Source organism: Meriones unguiculatus, chromosome 19 (genome assembly GCF_030254825.1).
Source record: "Meriones unguiculatus strain TT.TT164.6M chromosome 19, Bangor_MerUng_6.1, whole genome shotgun sequence".
NCBI classification, from domain to species: domain Eukaryota; kingdom Metazoa; phylum Chordata; class Mammalia; order Rodentia; family Muridae; genus Meriones; species Meriones unguiculatus.
Window position 1 is genome coordinate 46,085,247 of NC_083366.1, and position 26,214 is coordinate 46,111,460.

At 38.8% G+C, this 26,214-nt stretch overlaps 1 protein-coding gene across 9 annotated transcripts in view; it reads right to left on the minus strand.

Moving 5' to 3' along the window:
* Cdkal1 (CDK5 regulatory subunit associated protein 1 like 1) overlaps positions 1-26,214 on the minus strand; it is a 549,424-nt gene that overhangs the window by 142,947 nt on the left and 380,263 nt on the right. For all 9 annotated transcript variants that reach the window (XM_060373105.1, XM_060373106.1, XM_060373110.1 and 6 more), the window contains one exon: positions 4,656-4,836. In XM_060373105.1, coding sequence (XP_060229088.1) covers positions 4,656-4,836 — 181 coding nt within the window. The remainder of the gene's footprint in view (positions 1-4,655; positions 4,837-26,214) is intronic.

Here is a 26,214-nt window from a genome sequence, read left to right on the forward strand (position 1 = left end):
AGTGCATAAACAGCCAAGCATTTCCAACCCTAGAATCATTCTTACTTCCCTGTGTTACCACAGAGTCACCCAGGAAATTCTGTTATGTGATCTGCTGAAACAAATAGACAACAAAAGAATAGTCAGGCTAGAAATCATGCCAAGTACAAAGAGAAATGGTATCCAGAAAAATAGAAGATACTGCCGCCACCCCAGAATTAAACCCAGAAACTTTCAAATGCTAGGCAAGGGTCTGAGCCCTGCACTATATCTATCCCCAACTCTCTCCCTGCCTCCCTCTCTCCTTCCTGCCTTCTTGTTTTGAAACTAAATAGTTGCTGAACTGCCTAGGCTAGTGCTAAGCCCATGTTTTACCTGCCTCTGTCTCCCCAGTAGCTGGAGTCACAGGCATCTAGCACTACCTACTCTTTAAGACAGACAACCAGAAGAGGTCACGTACAACTAAATGGCAAGAATGCCAAGGCAGAAGGGTTTCCATGAAGCTGTGCTTGGGACCCAATTCCTAATGAACCATCCTGGACAACCTGGAGTCTGAACCCCCGCTCCTTTGCTCCTTAGAAAAACACTGGATGTGGACATCTGAGACTGTGTGCGTAACATGCCATCGCGGAAAGGACCAGGGTTCCTTGTACTGCAGTGTCTTGTTTTTTAAAATACTCAGTTATCAGACTTAGGATCAGATTCAGAAATCAAGGGGTTTTGGCTTTGTTTGTCAAGCATGTAGTCAGAGATATAGAGCTCTTTCATACATGTTTATGTGTGGGAAGAAGGAGGGGTATTTTTAAATTTTTATATATTTGAATATATTTTTTTTTAAATACAATTATGTCCTGACCCAATAGGCTGTAAGATCTAGAAGAGCCATGATAAATCTGCACATGATTTAACAACCTTTTGCATTCTGCATCTGTTCTAAGCAGCCAGGTCACATATAGCAAAAATGGATTCACCTACATGAGTCTCTATCTGTCTTGAGGACATCCCTCTGGATGTCTTCTTTATCTTTCAAAATACACAGTCCTCAGGGCTAAGGCAAGAAGTGTCCACTGTGGTTTCTTTATGCTAGGGATAAAAATTCTAAAACTTCTGCTAAGTGAACCATGATTCTTTTCTACTAATATATTTAGAGACATCACTTTTAATTTTTGGCTCCAATATGTAAGGCAAGTAGTAAGCATAAGTTTAATATAACTTAACACTGTAATGAAGTATGAATAGCCCAATAGATAGTTGTGAGTGAAGGTATATTCCCCCAAGGGACAAACCTATTCAAATAAAGACCATGACATAACATGACATAATTTCATCAGTTTTCATTAAAATTTTCTAAAAGGAAGTCTAAAAATGATGACTAAGGATCAGAGTTTTTTTTTTTTTTTCTTTTTTTAACCTAAGTAACCTTTTCCAGGGAGGCTGAGAAGCACAGCCACTATTAAAAATATTGCTAGAATGAAAACAAATGACTACTAAGGGAGAAAGACATAATGCAGTAGAGAAAATAAACATGTAAATTTGACTTTTCATCAATACTCCAAGGTCACTCTCATTTGCTTGGGTAGTTACACCATTAAATCTTCTGCATAAACATCCTTGCAACAGCTAATAAATACATTTTAGTTTAGCGTTTCATGAAAATATATCATCTGATTTTCATTATAAACTCTAAGCTGTTCTGTTTCTTTTTAATAACCATAGTAAAGAACTGGCAAGGAACTTACCCTTTGCCTTTTGAAAAATGCAAACTTGACTGGCCAGTACTGTGGGCATCCGTGATTTGCATGATTAAGAAACATACATAGTTTAGTTCATATGTGTGTATGTGTATGTATGTATGTATAAAACCCTTTCTTACCAAGAGTCAGTTTTAAAGCAGAAGAGAAAGTTGTTATTGGAGAGCAGCTGGAAGTGCTAGTCCTTCAGCATAAGTTAGACTCACTTTCATTATTGATTTGTCTTAGCAAGGGAATGTGGAATAAATCAGAGAAAATATTTATTGCTCATTTACCACAGTCTTTTTATTTTAGTGAATGTTGTAATAAGCTTTTTCATAAACTACCTGAGACTGGTAGGGTAAATAATTATTAATTTCTGGTAAATGTTGGAGGTGAAAGAAGACACAATGTATACTATAAATCTACTCCATGCCAATAAATCTCTAAAGTTTCATCATTAATGTCCAATTCTCTAGGATTTATGATTCTGGATTCTATAAAGCTAAAACTTCATAAAATGGTCTTTGTTCAGAGCATAATTACTAAAATGTAAGAGGCATCAGATTATGTCCCCAAAACATTTATTTTGAAGTCCTAATCACCCCAAAACAATAGAAATCACATTGCAGAAGACAGCAGTCAAGATGAGTGATAGAAGGAATTTCTAGCCCTCTAGGAGATGGAGGTCTTTGCAAGACACACACAGGGACATCTGGTAACAATGAAGGCAGAGACTACACAATGGCAAACCAAGGAGCTCTCAGTAAACCCCAGAAGCTAGGAAAAGGCCAGGAAGATTCTTACACATGTGTCAGAGTTGGCATGGGCCTGCCTTTGCACCTCTAGCCCTCAGAAATGCACAGGCATATAATTCTGTTGTCTAAGGCACCTGTCTTGTTTGTTGCAGCAGCCAAGATAGAAACACATGAAGAAATTTAATGAATAGCTGGTAGAAAAGGGACTGTGATTCAAGACAAGACAAAGAAACAAAATCTTGTATTTCTGAAGGTTTGTCACCCCAAATCACAAAGAATTCTAAAAACTTTGCAACAAGAAAGCAAAGAACATATTCCAAATGGGCAAAAGCAGATGCCCCACCCAGGGGAACACATGTGAGGAGGGGGAACAAGTGAGAAGATACTCATCACCAGATGTATTTAGTGAACTGCAAATTAAAACCACAGCATGTTGGGGTACCACTCAAGAGCCAATAAGCTGACAGTTGAATACTACTCATTTCCAAAGAGATATAAAGCCACTGTTAGATTACATTACCTAGGTACTATACAAACATCATGAGAACAGAGCTCAAAGCTGGTAGGCTCTGATATGATATGATAGCTTTTTTATACATGGCTACAGGGGTTTTACATTTATTCAACTATTTATGAAGGAGATCTTCTAGTACCTAGCCAAGAAGGTCAACTGCACTTCCCATGAAAACACAATTATACTCTACTAGACACAGCAGTAAAACTTACACACGAATGATACGAAAGACAAAAACAAGAATGGTGATAACTATATCAACTGCAGTTCTTACTTAAGAAGCTGAAAATGCCCACTTCCTTCAGATAGTAGGATGGATAACTTATGAGGAAATATTAAACAACAGAGAAAATGGATGGCCTACACCCATTTTGCAAAATACTAGATTCACTAACATAATGAAAAGAAAATGAACAAAATCCAAATTCAAACGCTGATGAAGTCATAAAGTCTCCTGTTTAATCAGGAGAAGTTTCACGGTTTCCTCTCAGAAGGGCGGGAATAGTGATCTCTTTCTGCATGGCCATGCCTGGGACCTGAATACATAAAGAATGTTCTTAATCTGATTGATTGCACATTTGACAGCCACCAGCTGAAAATGCCCAGGAACCACTCGGAATGATACAGAAAACTTGGACACTAGATATGCTTTAGCTCACAAACATTTTTGATGAAGCTAGAAACACTGTATTGAATTATGACAGAAAACAGGGCAACAGCTGACAGAAGCCCAGGATGAAGGAACAGAGAAACGCAGGGGAGGAGAAGGTGTCGGGCATGCTGACAGACCTGTCCCACACCTGACCGTGACACTGGGTGCACTGCACATGCATTGCCAATTCACAGTCCCCCCAGCACCCTGAATCATACCTTAGTAATAAATGACTTAAATAGAAATGGTAATAAATTAGTTTATCTTCATGTCTGTGCAAAGTTAATTAATTACTTGTGGCATTAAAGTTTGGCCTTTTTTTTTGTCAATTAGAAAAAGAATTAAGCAGTCTATATATTTACACTGAGAATACAATACACATTTGTTTGGATGGATAAGTTGATGGATAGGTAGCTAATGGATGGGTAGCTAGATGATAAATGAATAGAAAGAAGATAGAATATAGATAAATAGATGTTAGCTAGACAGATGGAAGACAGTAGACAGATGATAGATGTGCAGGAATCAAATAAGAAAAACCAAAAATTTCCCAACAAATAAATAACCAAAAGGGTCTTTTACTCAGGAGGAAAATATGAAGCCTATTTGCCTCAAATATTTATTTTTTATTTAATTTATTTATTTGCTTTAAAGGGCTGGAGATGGGAATGAGAGCCTCATGTATGCTAAGTAAGTGCTCTGTCACTGAGCCACATCCCAGTCCCTGCTTCCATGTAGTTAAATGCTATCTGTTTTCAAAACATCCAAAGATTTACATAAGTAAATAACAGATAGTTTTTAAAAATTCTTTTAAACTGAACCTTTCTCAAGATAAAAGTTGATATTGTTTGCCTCTCATAGCATAAGGTCATTTAACTCTCCCATGCCCATGCACAGCTTAGAACTGACCTCATGCTTTGCAAACTAAGCATTAGCCATTGAGCCAGTAGCACTGGGTAGGCAACACAGATTTGTTGTGTAGCTACTGGCACAAGCTAATGGCTCTATGAGTGTGCTCTTACCACGTGTGCTGGAACCTGTTCAGCTTTTGCAGCAGGAGTTCCGGGTCTTGGATAGAACTGGTTGATGAAGAGGCTTGGAAATTTGTACTCTTCAACAAGTTTCACTGTTTCTTGAAAATCCTGATCGGTTTCTCCAGGAAAACCACAGATAATATCCGTAGCAATCGTTATTCCAGGAACCCTGGAGAAGAAAAACAGACAAAAATGTAAAAGAAGTTGACTTTGAGCCAGAATTATTTTTATTTCCTTGACATTTTAAATGGCATTTTAAAAATACAGTTTATTTTTTAAGGACAGAACACTTGAAAATAGTTTTGAAAAGCCCTCAGTACTAAGAGGTACAATGAATAGTGGCCCTTGGTCAATCTCAGAGGCACTCATATTTAATCCTTTTAGACACTTTTTTTTTTTGGCTTTATTTTCTCCTCACTGTCTTAAAACAGATGCTTACTCCGCTGTTTCTGGATTGTTGGTTTTCCAAGGCAGTATTTAAGGACTTTTATATTACAGTAAAATGAACTAGCTGTAAATGTACTCTAACCCTAGGCTCTTTAATACTGTATTGCTGCAGAGATAACTTGTGGACCAAGCTGTTTCTCAACAACATTTAAGGTTTTTGTTTTTTTTTAAGGATATAACTGCTTCTTTGAAAAGTTTAACATTTTCTGTTTCTAAGCTGGTATCTTCTCAAAGCTCTATCAAACATACCAAAAATTAACAGAAGGATGAACTGCTGCACAGTGACAAAGAGAGTACAAACATGTACAGTGTCCTGGGTTTAAAGCCTGTCATAGGAAGGGGTGGCAAAACAAAATCAAACCTTTTTTCTAAACACTTGATGTATTGGATTGTTCAACATTCATGTCCCTTGCTTCTGAAAAGGCCACTTAGTTTCTTATAGTATGCACTACTCTTGCTTAACTGCTGTTTCTTGCTCTCCTTTTCCTGACTTGATTTCCTGGACCTAGGGTCTTGCTAATTTTTGATTATTTTCTTCAGTCGGAAGTGTGTTCTCAGTATCAGCTGACGTTGTTGTTAGGTCTCAGGATGTCTGAACACACAACTTATTGGCACTATCTTGGCATATTAACACGCCAAGTTTAAAAGGATAGTCCACCACAATTTTGCATTGTTCCTTTTAAAAAATGCTGATAGATAATGAAGGCATGAGATCCACTCCTGTATACACTCACACTTTTTCAGTGCTGGATATTAAACCTAGGACCTGTGTCAGCCAGGTCAAGTGCTCTATAGCTGACTCATATTCCAAACATACATACTCCATTACATGTCTTATATCACTCTCTTTTTAGGGTGTCAGATTTTTCTATATCATTTTAAATTTTACACTAATATGCTTTTTATTGTATTTTAAAAATCTTTATACAAGGCACAATTTACAGACTAAAGATCTTTCAATCTAGGAATCTAATTTTCTCATATTATTTAATAATTTCTCTAAGAAATTGTCGTGTCATTTCTTTAGCAATTTCTCTAGGAAATAACTATATATACGTGCATGAACACTCTTCCTCTTTCTATCTCATTTTCCATGTGTGTTTATTTGTTCTACCACAAAATTTACTTGAGCATCTTTCCCAGTCTGTAATTAAAAAAAAAAAAAAAGACAGTAATTTGATATGTTTCAGTTTCTTAGAGATCTTTCTCCATCTTCAGTTTTCCTTTACAGGACACCTTGTTTTTTGTTTTAGAGATACAACATCATTTCCTTTGGGCTAAAAAATTTCATCAACAAATATGCATTTTCACTATAGTTTTGCTTTTAAAAAACAAAGCACTAAAAACATTTTAAAAAGATGTTTTATTTTGTTTTATGTGCACAAATGTTTTCCCTTCATTATATGTCTGTGCATCACATGCCAGGTACCCACAGAGGTGAGAAGAGGCATTAGATCCCCTGGAGCTGAAGTTACAGACAGTCTTAGAATTAAACCCAAGTCTTCTGCAAGGGCAGTCAGTGGTCCCAACTCCTGAAACATCTCTCCAGCCTCTACAGACTTTGAATCATAGATTGAATATAGAGCAAACTGCCTGTGCTTTTGGTAGGCCCAAATGCTGGAGGTGGTGCCATTTTCTCTACAGCCTTACAGTTTCTATCAGGTTGGCTGAAAGTTCTCCTACACCCCAACAGTATAATGGTAACAAAACAATACTAACGATACTCCAAAATTATGAATGACCCTGTAAATACTAGGGATCATACTCCACATCACACTATACCTATTTTCCTATCATACATGATTCCTCATGGTTGAACACAATAGTTTTTTGGTAGAAGAGAGAACGCTGAGTCAAACTGCAGAGCTCCTAACAAATTCCCCAAATAGAAGCTTTCCAGCCACCTCTGCATAGTACTTTGTGTCTTTGTGAAGAAAACATGACACATTTGTAGAAAATAACCTCTTCCCATTTCTACTTTGGCTCATATAGTCATTAATTTGGATGCAATTATAACTTGTAAAGCAATTCCAAGGATTTTTCTGTGTAATGATAAATATGAGGAAAAGTTCTCATACAGAATAAAAGAAATGGTCTACTGTGACATAAATCCATTTCTTCCTTCTTAAAGGACAATCAAGATCACACTTGAAAAACCACAGAAAAAAACACTTCCACAGAAAGATGCAGAAAAAAGAGAACATTTTCTAGACTAAGTATATGAAGAGAAAGAAGTGTGTAAATAATTTTTAATGAGCTGGTTTTACACTTGCCTTCTAACTACTCATGACCACAAGAAATTCATAGCTAAAAATGGAGGCAAAAGATAACAGATGACAGAGTCCACCTCTCCCAGGAAATTAAAAATATCTTAGAAACTGACCATGAAACATGGCAAGAAAGGAAGACAATTGGTCCTTGTCATAATTTCTGAATCCGACTGAATCTGGCAATAGCTGTGGGGTATTCCCAAAGGAAAGTCCCTTTCTGATCACCCCACCCTTCTCTATCCATCAGCTGCACTCAGCACTGGCCAGCACCTGTTTACTTTGGCTTTCTTGGTGGTGGTGGTGGTGGTGGTGGTGGAACCTTTAAAGGAGCCACAATAAATGTTAAGATTAGAATATTAAAATATGAATGTAACTAGACAATCAACTCAAAAACTGGCCTGGTAACGCAGAAGATACAATACTATGAATTGATAGCATTTCAATATTTAGAACTAGAAGCTGTTTAATTGTTTCAAAGTATGTAAGATTAGAAGGTGGTTATTTATGTCATAAAAGTGGAGTCTGTACTTTACTATCAGGCAAGGCTCATCTATACATTTATTTAAAATATGCAAATGTTACTACTTATAGTCTTGAAAATAATCCCTTAGGCAAGCCAACCAAAATCTCATTTACATTGTTAATTTGTCTAGCAAATAGTTCTTGGTATGCAAAAAAAAAAAATCAAAGAAGTTTAAAGAGAAACAAATTCTAATTTTGTATCTTGTGATTTAAGAAAAAATGATGAAGGTATAAAATAAAATACTATTACACTGCCTTTGATACACTGAATTTTCAAAATTCTAATTTTTAAAAAAATGTTCTTTTCACAAATTTATTGAAGTTGTGAGTAAAAGATATGCAATCACTTACTAGCATGTTCTTGAATTTTAAAACCTTTTAATATTTATGTTTCTCTAGTAGTTTCAGGAAGTAATTTTAAAAGGAAGAAATAAAAATATTCAAAGAGCTGCAATAACATAGAACTTTTGAGTCATCATTTTCTCTATCTTATGTTTACTGCCAAAGCAGGTTTGTTAGATAACCTGAGAACAGAATAGGAGGATCCTAACTGCACATCTGTCAGAAAAAGCTATGTTCAGTTAGGAAAGTGAGGAGCCTGTAATGAAAACATAGTATCTGCTAGCACTAGGTTGGGATTTAAGGGGTGTGTGGGGGTACCTAAGTTGGCAGAATGCTTACTCAGTATGCATGCCCTGGGTTTAATCTCTAGCACCATATAAAATAGTTTGGTGGTACAAAAACAACACAAGACAAGACATTTCAAGATTCATTTTGCCTTGAATTAAAAACAACAACAACAACACACACACACACACAAATGCACTCCACATTTTGATTTCTTAAGAAGAGTTTATATAACCGAGGCTGGTCTCAAAACTAGCCATTTAGCCAAGGGTGGTCTCAAATTCCTCTGATACTCTTCCCTCTCTTTCCGAATGCAGGGATTGTGGGTACATATACCACACCTGGCTGTGCACATGCATTTACTACTTAAAATGCATACTTTAGTTCATTTCCATATTTTCATTTGCTGTTAGGTATTTTATTGCCAAGGATGTGAAAATGACTGAAAAGCCCGGAGTGACTGGGACAGAGCCTAACATTGCTTGGACACTTATTCCCAGGATCTGGCCAGTGCATCTGGAAGAAGTAAGTTCCTTCACACAGCTGTATGTGCTAGCACTACCGCTGCAGGTGCAGCATGAGTTATGCTGCCTTTGGCTTTGCTTGTTCCTAGTCAAAACATTCACTGATAAGTTTACTTGAGTGGACAGGATGCTCAGAAGGGCACCTGCTGAACAAGGCCTGTATGCATCACCCATCCTTACTGCAACCTTGTCAGAGAAATATAAACACTGAATGACAGGTGATGCACTAACAATTTATATTTTGCTTAAGACTTCTTGTAAGCCTCCGTGACAAATGAGGAAAATATCATAACTGGAATAAGATTCAAGGAGGTGAATTACAGACAGTTACACAATTAGGGTATATTAAATGAGGGCCCTGGTCTGAAGTTTTTAATCTCTATTGAAGGTTGTCTTCCCTCTGACCTTTGTCCACATGTGTCCATGGCATGCCTGTGCTAGAAGCATTAGTGGATCATAAGTTCAGCAGGAACAAAACTTATTATTAATAATAGTTTTTCTGCAGTAATTTACTGCTATATTAAAGCCTGCCTGTATTTTTGCAGTAGTATTTTAGAGCACAGTTATCTATGCTCTGTCTAGAGGTTAAAAGATTCGTTGAAGGTCACCAGGCTATTGCTGGTGCAATCAGAATTTAAACCCAAATCTTCCAGCCCTTCCAGCCCTTTCCTTTGCTCACACTGAACAGAGAGGCAATTTAAAACTAAATGGCTCTAGGATACATTTATTCTTTCTAAGACCTATTGTTGCCTTTATTATTATCATTATTCTTCTAGAAATGAATGTGATTATTCCTCCATAGAGATGGCTCAGAGAGAAATAGTAGCAACAGTGTCAGAGAAAGAAATCATAACTTACACCCAGACAGATTTTGGGCTCTTCATTAACAGCCTTGCTACCAAAAGTTATTTCAAAGATCCTAGCTTTTGCCTCATTTTCCACACGATGGGGATCACAACACAACCCTTTATGGGTAGTTGTGAGTGTGAGGCATTGCAAATGGCAGCTGGTATACAGAAGGAGCTTAATTGATGCCCCTTTACTTCTAATTTCTGTAAGAGACTAAGGCAGGAACCACACTTGCATGAAATTTCTATGCAAAGTTCTACCACTTCCACAGCCTGTTTCTGGTACGGGTTCTTGACAGCTGGTACCTTAGGTAAGTGCTAGGAAACTACAGAACAGAATCAGAATGTAAATGCCATCGAAGGAGATCATCCATAACATAAGCGTTTCATTTTCCTTTATCACAGATTATATTAACAACACTGGAAAACATGGAAGTTTGTGGTTTATGATCAAGTGTAAGAAAATTTAAATGCTCTAGATCTGAATAATATTCAGGCTACAGTGACAAGAGACTTAAAATGTCTAGTGAAGGGATTTCATCAGCATTTCATAGTCTGAGTATCTGCAATGTTCAGCATGATTACACAAAAACAGGTCTCTACTAGTTGAAAACTAAAAACAGTCTTAACTAAGTCAATGTTTATTTACAGCAATGAGCGTAGGGGGATGAAGAGATGGCCCAGAGGATAAGAGCACTTGTTGCTCTTACACAGGACCCATGCTAGGTTCCCAGCAGTCATGTAGTACATCACAGCCATTAGTAACTCTAGTTCCTGGGGATGTGAATCCCTCTTTGGTCATCCTTGGGCACCAGAAACACTCACGGTACACATACATACACGTAGGAAAAACATTCAGACACATTAAAAAAAAGTAAATATTCTTTTTAGAAGATAGAAAAGATGAAATAAACCAGCCTTTTAGCAAGTTTAGGACACATTTCATTTTTGGAAATTTTTTTCAAATGGGTAAAGTTATCTTTCTGATTCTGTCTATCCATCCTAACTTCTCTCCAACTTCAGCATTCACGGTTTAGAATCTATGTATGCATGTGTCTGTCTGCCCATCCATCCAACTACTTTCCTATATTAAATACCCTCTGTTCAGAATATGAACATGAATTCTTTTCTTAGCACACCCCTGGCCAGACCATCAAATACATAAGGAGCTGTGTCCTGCTACTTTAATGAGACCAGAGGTGTAGTCATATTGTGTTGGGATCAAATAACAATTCACCATAAAAAGAAAGACATTAAAATCCTTCTACCTGAAAAGTCAATATAGCAAGCAAGAGCACAATTATATTCCTAGAGGTTAGCTTGGACTAAAAAGTAAGAAAATGCAGCCTTACCAGGCCATAGTAGAGGACAATGCAGCCACTTTTGATGTGAACTGATGGACTAAGATCAGAAAGGAGAGGAGAACCTCCCCTATCAGTGGACTTGGGGAGCGGCATGCATGCAGAGGGAAGAGGGAGGGTGGGATTGGGAGGGGAGGAGGGAGGGGCTTATGGGGGGATGCAGAATGAATAAAGTGTAATTGATGAAAAATTTAAAAAAAAAGGGAAAAAAATAATTTAAGAACCTTAAATGACTTTTAAAAGTGGAGGAAAACATGGAGTTAGTCAATTTACATGGAGCACGTCTCGCCCCTGGGGGCAATGGTCTCCTGAACCTACTCAGACCTCGGACACCACCACTGCTAGTTCTAGAACTGATGCAAAATGTTCCAACAAGAGGGTTAAGGCTTCTCATAATACTTCCTATAAGCCCACACCTGTTTGTTTATATCCCCCATTTTTTATTCATTATTAGCCAGATAGAGCCAAGTAATTGTGGTGATGATACTTGCTTTTTTGCCCAATGCTGGAATGCTAGTGAATTTAGGTATGACCTGGTTACTCGCATGCCTCGATGGGTGCCTGTGCCCATTGATGCCCCTCACGCTATGACTCTCTTCAGACAGAAAGGGATCTTGGAACTACAGCCGCCATTGTTACTGTAATCTCATTGGCGGCTGTTGGAGCTACCACCGTGGCATTAGCCATGAGTCATACTGTCCAGACTGCTCAGACCCTGAATAATCTTTTTTAGCCAATGTAGCTCATGCCTTAGATGTACAAAAAGGAATTAATGCTCAACTAAAAGGAGGCTTGATGGTGTTCAATCAGAGGATTGACCTCGTGCAGGAGCAAATTGATACCCTATGGCAAATCGCTCAACTTGGCTGTCAATGAAAGTATGCTGGACTTTGTGTCACTAGCATACAACATGAGAATTTTTCCTGTGCTGCAAATCTGTCTAAACAATTGTCTAGCTATATTTTAGGTAATTGGACTAGAGAATTCGATAATACGATGGAGTAGCTGAGAGTGGCCATTATCACAGTAAATTCTACCAGAGTGGACGTAGGACTAGCCACAGGATTATCATCATGGATTGCTGCAGCCATGAATCATCTGAAGGAATGGGCGGGCATGGGAGCATTAGCACGTCTTCTGGTGTTGGTCTCCTTGGTTTGCCTGTGGTGTATATGCAAGATTAGAGTCTCACAACAGCGTAATGCAGCCATGATCATTCAGGCCTTTACAGCCATTGAAGCAGGACAGTCTCCCCAAGCATGGTTGGCTACCATAAAAAGCTAAAATGTTACGCTCAGGATGCGAGGCTAAGCACTGCACTCAGGGTCAGCCGCTTTTGACCCAGAGAAGAGCAAGTCTGATTGCATGCGGGTTGATGCCCCAGGTCCCGCCTCTGAGAAAAAGGTATCGGATGGGTCTGATGCTCTTTGGATGGATGACACCTAAATGAACATCGGTACAAAGTCCCAATTTATTTCTAATATCAGAGATCAGACCTCTACTCTTGCCTGATGCGTCTAAAACAAAATGGGGGAACTGTAGAGAGCTGCGTAATGCCGCGCCTTAAAGATGGAGCTGGTTTCCGCCTTCCACTTTCCCGATGGTGAGTGCTCTCTGTCACAAACAACTCCATAATTGATTAAGGCTGAGGATCTGGCTTGCTTCCTTGTATGTGGACCTATCTGCATTGCCCACATGGCACGCTGGGGTTGGCTACCCAGAGGCTATTTAAGCTGTGGGCTGGCTTTCCCCAGGGTCAGATGATTGTTCAAGGTTCCTGAATAAACTGCATTGAAAAAAAAAAAAAAAGAGTAAGACAATGTACCAAAAGCAAGCACACACTTTTTATAAGTCAACAAATGTGAACTTTCATGCACACACACACAAACATATAAAAATTTAATGATGGTTAAAGAGAAGTTTAAATGTATTTGTGTGAAGTTTTCAATATTTCAACATCAAGGATGTTTCAAACATTAGGCAAAATGTGATGTTGACATGAGAGTAACTATTAAGCCTTTCTTTGGGGAATTTTTTTTTTTTTTTACTAATTAGTTCTAGTTTGTTGGTTTTGTAAGATTAATTTACACAATCAAGATGGACATAAGGCCACAGGAGCAAGTACAGCTACCCAACGGCCAAAAGTAAGTTTTTTTTTAAAGTCTTAGTTTTAGTATGACGGAGATAAACTTGATGTTAAACATATACATATGTGAAAATGTCCTTCTACAACCTTCTGGTGCTATATGTAATGAATATACACAATGAAAAAATATTAAAGAAATTTATTTTAAAATAATTTTTTGATATATGTATCACTAGGTTATTTATTAAAAATACAAGATTTATAATGCAGGCTTTTAATCTTTACTGAAATTAGTAAGACATTCAATAAAGAGGAAAAATCTAAATAACCCATTTAGTTAAATTTTACAGTTTGGTTATTAAGTATAAAAACGAATCCATCTGACACAGCAAGATGTCAAATCATTGAGAATATATCAAAGCTTCTAGCCATGTGGGGAAATCAGAATTTATAACTACACAACAACTGAGCTAAGTATCTATAGTGAAAATGGGTGAGTGTACGTGGAAAGTGTTCTTGAAATTCAAAAAGAACGGTGGTAATAAAACAGACAAGGGGTGGAAAAGCATGGGGACAACACGAGTTGACAACACTGAAGAATTTATTACAGTTCCAAACCTGGTATGAACCCAAAAGACACAGTTTTGCTTCAAGAAAAAAGCAAAATGAGTCATCACTGTTAACTAAAAATTAGATAAATACCACACTAAGTAAGATTTTTATCCAGTGACACTGTGTTTGCACTGCACTGCAAATATTTTGGAATAAGCACAAACCCTTACATAAGACCAAAGATATTGCTTTAAAAATTAAAAGTAAGCATACTGAATAATACTGTTATAATATTTAAAAGGAGCCATATTAAATTTCACAGGATTCTCACACATCTGTTATTAAAATCATTTTATGACAGTGTGGGTTGGAGTGAAGGTATTTACTATCTATGGTACTGTTAACATGAGTCTTATATGAGTTTTTCTGTTTCTATGGTAACTTGAATTATAAGGTTCAATGAAGCCGGATTTGGTGATGTGTATTTTTCTGTTATTCAAGGTGAAAAGGAAATGAAACAGTCCTAACATTCATAAACTTCAGCGAATGTCTGAATTCCATTTGGAGATAAGATGATAATTACTAAAGTAATTAGAATTCTTCCTGGATGGAATTATTTTGCACACAGTAGAAATTGAGATTTGGAAAAGAAAGCATGGGTGAGTACGTTCAGCATCACTAATTAATTACAGCCCAAACCACTCTGCCATTCTGATACCTTGGAAGTCACTATACCTTCTTCTGTTGGCTGCTGACTACAATGGGGAAAAAACTACCCCCCACCCCCATCCCGTAAGTCAGAAAGATAAAGTAGGTGAAATCATTTTATTCAAGAGAAAATCCAATTACAGAAATAATCAACTTTTCCCTCTTGCTTTATTTTTTCATATTTGAAAGGGCATTCACATTAGCAGAACCAATTAAATGGATATCAAGACGGGGTACAAACTACAAAGTTGGGCAAGTTTCTTAAATCTTTTAAAATTAGACTATGAGAAAAAAAATACTTATTGAAATTTCAGAAACTCAACCCTGGATCACAGGATTCTCTAATGGGAAGCATTATCACAGGGTGAGAAATGCTGAGTGTTAAGAAGGATAATTTATAAATTTATATGGTCATAATACAGTGCTTCTAATACATAGCCCAGTATCAACAACAAATGAGCCTAATTAATACTCTTCACGGGTATGTTATCATTAAAATTAGTATCCAGAGGGCTGGGGTTGTAGATTCAGAGAGTAGATTACTTGTCTAATACGCAAGAGCCACTGGGCTCTATTCGGTACTATGTAAACTGGGCATGGTGGTGCACACCTGCAGTACCAACACTGAAGAGGTAAGGTGGGAGCACCAAGGTCATCCTTGGGTACAGAGAGAGTTCAAGGCCATCCTAGACCACACGAGAGTCACAAGAAAGAAAGAAGAGGGCAGGGCAAGGAAGGAGGGAGAAAAAGAAACAGGCAAACAAGCAGGCAGACAAGAAGATATACCTTCCTCTTTTTTTAATACTGTTTCTTTTATATATATATATACTAATTACAGTTTATTCACTTTGTATCCCAGCTATGGCCCCCTCCTTCATCATTCCCTCCTAATACTATCCTCCCTCATTTCCTCCCAAGCCCCTCTCCAAGTCCACTGATAGGGGAGGTCCTCCTTCCCTTCCATCTGACTGGCTGCATTGTCCTCCTCTGTGGACTGGCAAGGCTGCTTCCCACTCAGGGGGAGGTGGTCAAAGAGCCAGCCACTGAGTTCATTTCAGAGACAGTCCCTGTTCTCATTACTAGGGAACTCACTTGTATACTGAGCTGCCATGGGCTACCTCTCAGCAGGGGGTCTAGATTATATCCATGAATGGTCCTTGGTTGGAGTTTCAGTCTCAGAAAAAACCCGTGCCCAGATATTTTGGTACTGTTGCTCTTTTTGTGGAGCTCCTGTCCTCTCCAGGTCTTACTAACTCCCCCTTTTTTCTTAAGATTCCTTGTACTCTGCCCAAAGTTTGGCTATGAGCCTCAGCATCTGCTTTGATACACTGCTGGGTAGAGTCTTTCAGAGGCCCTCTGTGGTAGGCTCCTGTCCTGTTTCCTGTTTTCTCCTTCTTCCAATGTACATCCTGTTCGTCTTTCAAGACAGCATCTTCAACAAATGGTGCTGGTCTAACTGGATGTCTACATGTAGAAAAATACAAATAGATCCATATTTATCACCCTGCACAAAACTTAAGTCCAAGTGGATCAAAGACCTCAATATAAAACCAGACACATTAAATCTGTTAGAAGAAAAAGTGGGAAAAAGACTAGAACTCATTGGCACAGGAACAACTTCCTGAACAGAACACCAACAGCACAGGCTCTAAGATCAACCAACAATAAATGGGACCTCATGAAACTGAAAAGCTTCTGTAAAGCAAAGGACACTGTCCTCTGAACAAAAAGACAGCCTAAAAAAAAGAAAAGACAGCCTACAGAAGATATACCTTCTTAATAGAAATCAAACAGCCCACTAAATCAAAGCAGATTTGCAATTTGCAATTATTTTATTCCGAATCAGTTGGACTGCTTTTTCTTCATCCTGATCAGTTCAGGGTTGGCACACTATGGCCCACATGCCAAATCATCCTGTTGCTTGCTTTATAAATGAAGTATTACTAAGCCCTGTAATACTCATTCATCTGCATTGCTTACAATAGCTTACTTTGCAGGAGCTGAAGCACCATGACAGCTCCAGGACAGACCACAGGGTCTACAGACACACAGCCAGCTACCACCTGGTGAAATTCCAGGCCAGCAACTCCCTGGCTTTTGCTAAGTCCTTTGAGGGACACTGTTTGGGAGGTGACAATAATGATTTTTCAAATTCATGTGTAAGCAAGTTCACTCCTGGCGTCTACTAAGAATCTTCCCTGTGGTCTAGCATTTTGGAAACATTTTCATGATTTTTCATTACAACTATAGGGTCTCACATGCTTTTATCTCCTAAGGGGCCAGAAGCAGCAGGTAAGTCTTAGATGAGGCAGCAACCTCACAGGTTGGGGTGGGGTAGCGCTTTTTAGAGCCACAGACCATGTGAAGTGCTCAGGAAAATTGGGGAACAGACAAGGGGTCAATGAATGCAATACAGTACAGGCTTGCCTTGTCTACCAATGGTTAATGCCTGTTTTGCCTGATACCAGTCTCAGTAGTTTAAAGTCAGAGAGGGTGACTCTGTCAGAGGAGGGGAAAGTGGAGACTCACAGGACTCTAAATGACTGGCTTCTCTTGAGGGAAAATTTACACTTTACTGCATTGTGGATGATGATGACATCCTGTCTCAAGTGAGTACTTTGTTTAAAAGTGCATGTTTAACTAAGAGCCCTCTCAGCCTCAATTGCTACCTCTAGAAATGATTGGAAGGTCAAGGCTGGGCCAATGCTTATGATGCAGAGCTTGACATTATGTACCAATTTCTGTCAAAATTTGGGGGCAGAGGGTGCAACAGAGTCCTGAAAACAAAGGCAAGTGTTTGGGGGACATGTAGAGGACTCTAGATACTGCCTCCAGGTCACAGCAGCCTGCTTTGTGACCTGAAAGGGCCAAGTCCTGTTACAGTAGTAGCATCTCTTCACTCAATAGTACCTCTCCAGAGGCTCCCTCTGAACATCTGAGAGGGCCCAGAGACAGGTGACCTCCAGCTTGTCCCAGCCAACACTCACATGGTTTATACACTGAGCCTGTCTCTGCTGTCACTACCTCATGGATATTCACACAGCATGAATTTCTACCTTGGACACCCTAGTCTATTCTGTCCCCGGCCATGTCGGGCTGGCCTTTAACTGTGATGAGTGTTCAGCTTCCATAGCCATATGGCCTTTCTCTGAACTGGCTTCACAGTCCCGTGGAAGCCAGGCTTCATGGACACCCATAGGGTCCAATACTGCAGCTGCTACAGAAGCAGTGTTAACATACCTGACATCATACCTAAAATCATCCAGGGTCTGGACAATAACATGACATCACTGTTAGTAAAAGAACTGAGGAGTCTTGTGGTAACTCTTATAGCTTGGGAGACCCTGTCTTGCAGTTTGTAGCCTAGCACATAAGCCAAGGTACTTTTGCTGCTCACACGATTCATACCTAACTGATGGCTCCAAAAACTCACAGCAGGCCACAATGCTCATGATCCTTCTGTGTTATTTCTACTGTGATAGGGTTTGGCTCAGCCTCTCCTTCAAAACTCAACATGAACCATAACCCCCAATGCTGCAGTATCAAGAGGTATGGCCTTCGGTGGAGACTAGCACTCTTTCCCTATAACTGGATGAGAAGGAACATTCTGTCTAGTTTTGTCTTTTGTGTGGGAACTCCAAGGTGGCTCCATCTAAGAAGAATTCACTAGACACTGAACCTTCAGGTGCCTGAATTATAGATCTTCAGCCTTTGGAACTGTATACACTGTCTAGTAATAGTCACTGTGCTAGGCAAGAGGGATCAGCTAAGAGACTAAAACATAAAAACAGCATTCTGACATTCAAACAGGTAAAAGCAGGTAGGAAGATGGCTCAGTCAGTACTGTGATCTGAATCTGAATTCCCAGCACCCACGTAAAAAGCTAGTTGTGGTGATGGATTACAAATCCCAGTGCCATGGAGGAAGGGGTAAGCAGATACCCTTGATGATGGACGAGACAGTCCACACAATTGGTAAGCTCCAGATTCAGAGAGGAACCCTGTCTCAAAACTCTAAGATGGAGAGCAATAGGAAAAGCCAGCTAATGGTGACCTCTGGCCTTGACATATGCATATATACATACATAGTGAACACAATCATCTCTCTCTCTCTCTCTCACATACACACACACTGTATGCACACCAAAAACGTGACTGAAGTACACAGTGGAGTAAGTTGATAGGAGTCTTTTCTTAAAGCACCTGACTGAATCCTTGGGAATTATGTAGAATAATCATTAATACATTCATTAACCATAAAGGTTAAAGATAAATTACAATATAATAATTTTGTGCAAATTATTTGAATAAATTTATATGGGTGAAGTACTGATGAGTACCAATATGACCGGCAAGTATATAAATGTGTCATACTGACAGCCAGCTTTCGGAATAGAAAGGTATACCAGGAGGAAGCTCTAATTTAAACAGGACTGGGTTCAGTCTAACCAGCGACAGTTGAATCCTTTCAAGCAGGAGCAAGGAAATGAGAGCCGAGCAGGAAGGAAGGGAACTGTGCTATGACCAGCAGCACCAGGTGCAATACAAGGCAAGGAAGAAGGTGGACATGGAGGCATGGAAGAACACAGACAGTTATGCCCCATAGAGAGTGACACCAGAATAAAGAAATGAGGGGTGCTACGGAGACAGGGGGTTTGCCACCTCCCAGTGTAGGATGTACTCCAACTAACCAAAAGTATGTCACTGCAAGTATCTCCATGTAGCTCCATCTGCAGTGCAACTATGGTTAGTTATAGCAAGCATGAATAATTTCTCATCAAAAGATTAATAAAAAAAAACTTAGTTAGTAAAATACAACTAATTTGCTTCACAGACTATAGTATCTGTTCCTAAGGACAAGGTCACACATTCCATTTAGCATTCTAGAAAAGCTGTTCTTAATGTCTGATGATATGTCTATAAAATGGTCACATAAATAAGCTGAAAGCCAACAGAAAAGCACACAAATAAACGACTGAGCAAAATGCAGAGACATGTACTGTCACTAAAAGAGAGAAGTGGAATGAAAAACATCTTTGAGGACACAAATGTAAAGATACAACATCTTCTTAAGTGACTCTAAGATGCCTCATGTAGGAGATCAGAAAAAAATGGAATGAAGCAGCGAATCACAGGTGTGGGGTCAGGAGGAACAGTAAATGCCATGTAGGTCAGCTCCTGAAAATGCGGGCAGACGAGCTAATTAGGGCTCCAATGATGTCGCAAAGAAAATCCACCTTAGTCAATACTAGCAATTGAACTGAGAATTGATTTAATCAGTATCAGTGAAGGAGGATGTCTATGCCTGAACACCGAACCATGTGTCGAGCCAGATGCTTCAGCTTCCGGGAAAACCTCACTCCCAGATGCCAGGTGCTCACCAATAGCAGTTGAAATAGCTACAGCTTTAGCAGTGACAGTGTTCAAGGCAAACCCACGTGGCATGCCCTGAGACTGGCGCACAGTCCCTCATTCGATCCTCCAATAATCACACAAACTATTACTGGTATACTATTCTAAATGCTTTTTAAAATTTGAATGTATTTTGTAGATACTCAGAGAGGTTACGTGGCTTCTCCTAGGCCATAAATTAAGGAACAGTGAGAGTTGTGATCTGTAACCTTTCAGTTTTGTGTCAAAGTCTAAGCTCTTTGTGCCATACTTTAGTATCTTTTGGTCAAGCAACATTAGAGGGATGATGCAGGAAGCCTTCATGAAAGCGATGTGTGAGCACAGGCTTACCCAGGAGATGGACAAAATAGAGGCAGGAGGAATTGGGTGGGTGAGAAACAGGAATGAAGAGTAGATGGCACAGCCCATCACTATACAAGGTAAAAAAGGCATCTGATTATAAGTGACAATAAAACCAACAAAAGAACACAGAGGCGTATGTGTGTAAATTTTGTTATTGATGACCTTTAACCAGAGATTACGCGTCATTTCAACTTGTCAGTGTAACAATCTAATGAAATACACCATGTTCACTTTCCCAGTACTAAGATTTTTAATTCTAGCATGTGTTTCCTATTTATAGAACAGTCCGATTTGCTACATTCCACATGTTCAAAAGACACAGGTGGCCATGGCACCTGTTAGCACAGGTAGAGAGAAAAATGGCACACACACTCAAGCAAAGAAGTGCACTCATGTACAAACATGTGCTCATGTATAAAGCAGCAAACACCATGGATGTGGGGCAAAGCAATGGGAGTGCAGGGGTTTCAGCTACAGAGGAGTCAGGACCAGAGGAAGGGTGTCAAAGATGTTTGCAGAAGCATAGAAAAGGCTCTGGGGGAGTGGCACCCTCAGAGTGGGATGGTGCTGCCAATGCTTTCTGTATGCAGGAGATGACTGTGACGAGGGAACACAGACAGTGATGGCCCCAGCCACGGCAATGGCAGGGAGAACCGGCCAGACTGAGAAGATCCTCGTACCTACCCGGGAACCCCAAGCCATTAGAGAAGTGCCGAGCATGTACCAGATGAGATGTAGTGTAGTGAGGGCAAGGACCAGTGTCATCAGGCTTGCTTCTCTGGCCTACAAGGCACTATAAATATCTGAAGTGTGTCTGGAGGGGACACACAAGGACCACGGAGCTGAAAGACAAGCTTGATGACAGATAAATACAATCAATTCATTGAACTTATTAGAGGTGATGGGAGAGAAGCTGCAGCCGACATGGAGTAAATCAAGACTGAGCACTTTGATACCAATTTCTCCTGTTTAAACAGAAGATATAAACAGCATAGAAGAAAGAAAAGGAGGGTCTCAATCAGAAACTGTGAGACTTTCTAGGCTCTTTCAGAACACACATCAAACTCCACTAAGGTAGAGAGAGAGAGCTCAGCAGGTCAAAGTGTTGACCACCAAGCCTGCTGACCTGATTTCAATCCCCAGGACCCTGACAGTGGAAACATAGAACTGACTCACAAAAGTTGCCCTCTGAACTCTAGACATAGACACTGTGCATATGCATGCAAACAAACAAACAAACAGTAAATGAATGAATGAATGAATGAATAGAAAAGCCTCCAATTTTACACCATGTCCTTAAAAATTAAGGTCCCTGGGCTGAGGCCAGATGGTATGGTTGGGGGCGGGGAACAAATGCCTAAACTACATGCTGCCATGCAATCTTCAAAACCAACTTCAATGATGGAGACATTTCTGTACACTGACTTCAATAATGCAGAATGACCTACTATAGACCCTTATCCATATACTGAAGCCTACAGATTTAAAATTAAGTCCATATTCATTAAAACATAAAACTGCCTCAAAAAAAAAAAATCTTTCAGATTAGCAACAAATGTGATGGCCAAACACTGAATGTTGTGTATATTAAGAAAGATTTGAAAATACATTTTTCACAGTAACAATGACAACAATCTTAGCTAGAAAGAAAATTTGATATTAAAACTGTACATTATTCAATTGGAAATTTAGTTTAAAAGCTTAACATGATTTTAAACGTGAAACTTTTTAAAATGCAAACCTCCTGTTTCCATTACTTTTTGCAAATGTAAACCCGCCCATGGCGTGCATATTCCCAATAAATACAACAGCATGAGATTCCACGCTAGCAGGACACCCGCTAACATCTTTTATTCATGTTCGTGCTCCTGGTGCAAGGCAATTATATTATTTCAAATATTTTAAAAATGTTTTCTGTGACTAGCTAACATAACCACAGGTTACCTCACAAATCACTGCTTTCCCTTTGGGCTCCATCTAAATCTACAAGAGAAAGACTTGTCTGGGGCTGTGCACACACGGGTGGAGCCGCTCAGAGGCTCTCAGCCTGGTGCAGTTGCACCTGATTGCAACAACACAGCTCTGAATGAAATTCTTGGGAAAAGTATGTCAATGTAGATTCTGTTTCCTGTCCCAGATCCAGGCCCTTTGCACTGGATAAAGCAACTGTCACTAATTCTGGAGAAAAACAACACCACCACAAAAAACCAAAACACAATGCTAAAAGCTGGTTACTGCAACTCTATAGACTTTGTCATCTTACCTGGTCTCTCGGAAAGGCACACCATGACCTGAAGTCTCATTATTGGTTTATCTTCAGATATGGGGATAGGGGCACAGAGAGAATACTGTGCCTAAGACTGAGACAGTGCAAGGATCCAGGGAAGGTGGGATGAACATTTGTCATTTTTTTCTTTATTTATTGACACGACAATTACGAACATTAAGATTGTGACTAAAGCTGGTATAACTGACAGGAAATGGATTTCTGTGTATTAATTCCAGATCCACACATGATATGTAGTATGTCATCTATTTCTATTTGAGGGAGTAGAAGGTAGCTTTAAAGATTAATATGTTTATTTTAGATGCTGAAATAATAATCTTAAAATATAATATTTTATAAATTTGAAGCTGTTCATTGACATTTGCCAAGTGAATGAAGATTTAGTGAAGTTATTCAATTTATTTAAATCCATAAATTATGCTATGTGACGTATTAGTTGTAGCTACTGACTGTTATTAGGCTATTACTTATTCTACATCATTGTCATTCAGCTTATCTCAGTAACATTGACTACTCAAAAAAAAAAAAAAAAAACCCATACATTTAATCTCCACTTGGCTGACATTCAACTCAGATTGACTATTTCACACAAAGCCTCATCACAGCGACAGAGGACTTCAGACCGTTATTGTTTTATGACTAAAAATGAGTGACTTAAGACAAAAAGCTCAACATCCTTAAACTTCATTTCTATTCATTCTCTAATAAATACCATCTGTTGTGTACTTTAGGGATATAATACCCGTCAAAAACTCCATCATATTATGAGAAGCGGCACCGAGTTGATCTGAAATGCATATTTGAACAGATGTGTTTAAATTACATCTCCGTCTAGCCACACGCATTAATTCAGAGCAAGTGTGTGTTGATTTAAAATGCATAAAAAGGGGGATTTGGAGATGCATCAGAAGTGAACAACATCTCCGAGGATCAAGGCTCGAATTACAAAAGGTCAGTACTAAAAATAAAGTTTGTTGTTTCCTCAGGGTTGGATTCAGGAGCTGTTCATGAGAACCGACTTCATGTTTGCTGCACCAAATCAGGATCTAAAACTATACTAACACTATACTAAGGCTGTTTTTTTTTTTTAATATTTTTTCCAAGTAAAATTCAAACTTCAAAATGGGACAGTTGACACTGAAGTATAGAAAATTATAAGATGTGTCTGCTGACTGACACCAGTTTATAAGGTTCAGTCTTCCATTTTCAACTGTATTTTATGGGTCTCTAAAAATTTTGTCTGTGAGTTCTCCAGACATTGTAATGTCCTCATCTCATATTTTGTAGGTAAACTAAAATAAAAAAAAAATTCAATCAAATAAACAACTACAAAGTTCATCAGTAATCGGCAAGAAATTGCCCCTGAAGGAATGTGGGCATAAAAGCAGCCAATTTGTATCTATTCTCTTGTCACTATCAATAATGGCTGAGCTGGTGAGAGTCATGGTGACTTGCACATTCTCCATTAGGTTAAGGGGAAAAAAGAATGCCACTTCACCACAGGTACACAGCCCTTGAGTCCTCATTCTCAGCAGAGAAACTGAATTTGAGAACACAAGTAAGTTACTGACTCTGGAATATTCATTCCCAGGTAATCCTATTACCTTAATCCTGGCTAGGACTAGCAGATACTTTCTTTAACCACAGATTAAAACAAAGTTTAAAAAAGGAAGACTGAGACAAAGCTTTCTGTAGTTCCCATCTTCCAAATTAACCCGTTGTTTTATTGGGGCAATTTAAGAAAATAGAGACGACCTCATCAAAAAGATTTTCAGGTTGATTTACAAAGGAGAGTTCAGGGAGGAAGAAGGAAACCCAACTTTTCTACAGCACATGCAGACAAAATGCCTGTACACATGAAGTAAAAACGAATGTCTAACTTGTCCTGACGCATGCTTTAGGAGTTTAGCAGATGATACTTATGCCTTGCTTTACACTCACAGCTAAGATTCACTTTTTCTCAGTAGGAAAAGAAAACTCCCTAAAAAAGTTGCTAGCAAACATCTATGGACAATTTTGCTATAGACTTGATAATGTTTCTTAAGAAATTCAACACCCAATTACATAGAAATTTGTTTTGATGAAAAGCATATACAGAAATCAAGTCTTTTTTAGACTGAGATGAAAGAGGGAGGAAGAGGGCTCAGTGGGTAAAAGACTTGCCATGCAGTTGAGAACCAGCATTTGAATCATGAAAACCAAGTAAAATCCAGGCATCAAAGAGTATATGTGTAATTCCAGGGTTCGAACAGGGAGAAGTGGAGTCAGGAGAGTCCTGGAAGCCCACTGGCCAACTAGCATGGGGTACATAAGGCAGGACAAGAAGAGAGCCTTCTGAAACATAGAAGGCAGGAAAGGACACCCAAGAGTCTCTAATGTGCACATGTGCCCCAAGCAAGAGAGGCCACATGGGACTGGGTAGCTACCTGTGTAGCTGAGAAGAGCTGGCACTGAAGTTTTAAGTGGATGTAAGGAGCCTGATAAAGGAGGTTCATATAAAGAGGAATGAAATGGAATTCTAAAGTGATAGCCAAGTGCAAATATATTTAGCAAAAATCATGATATACTGCCACCATGAACTAGAACAGCGTTCCTATGAACATGTATTTGTGTGAAAGAAAAAAAATGAAATTCCTAAAAGCAAAGGACATACAAATTGATTTTAACAACTAATTTTGATGAGAGGGGATACTGAGCTTTGAATTTCAGCAAGTAAAATATTGTCCCAAATAAGGTCATTCCATCTCCTGTAGCAGAATTATGCTCATTACACTATATCAATATATGTTCTTCATTTTCATCACCGAACCCTTAATGAAATTTTTTGAGATGTGTATAGATATACATACATGCAAGGTTTTGTGACTCCTAGGTGAAGTGCTCATCTACTAATTTTGGATAGCTTATACACACACACATCAAAATGGAGTTTTCTGCTCAAATATGAGTTAGAGTACCAACAAAACTTACAGCTGATATACTGGAACTAGGCATGATGGTGCCTTCCTGCTTCAACTCTAGCACTCAGGAGACAGACACAGGAAGGCGGTGAGTTCAAAACCAGCTTGAGCTACACAGTAAGACTTTATCTCAAAACAAAACAGTAAAGGGAAGCATAAGCATAGACCTTGTTTCAGTGATTGTCTATTTTGAATAATGCTATAAAGAAAATATAGATTTACCTGTTTAAAGAATTTCCTACACGCACAATGTGTCTGAGTGGACTGTAAATGGTTCTAGACTCTTGTCACGAGATGCAGAATATTTAACTTAGTATTAAAATAATCTTTAGCGCTAGGGTCTGGCTATGTAACAGAAGATGGTCTTAAATTCACGATACAGCTTGTGCTGGCTTTAAATTCTCAATCTCCCTGTCCCCACCACACAAGCACTATAGTTAAAGATTCATACCACCCAGTCAGTTGAGAAATTAAGCAACAGTCAATAATACATTCTCATGATTGCCTGACATGACTGCAGATAAAAGGAGAGATGCTAAAACAAAATCCATACTGAACTTCAATCACAAATATTAACAAAAACACTCATAGAACAAGCATTT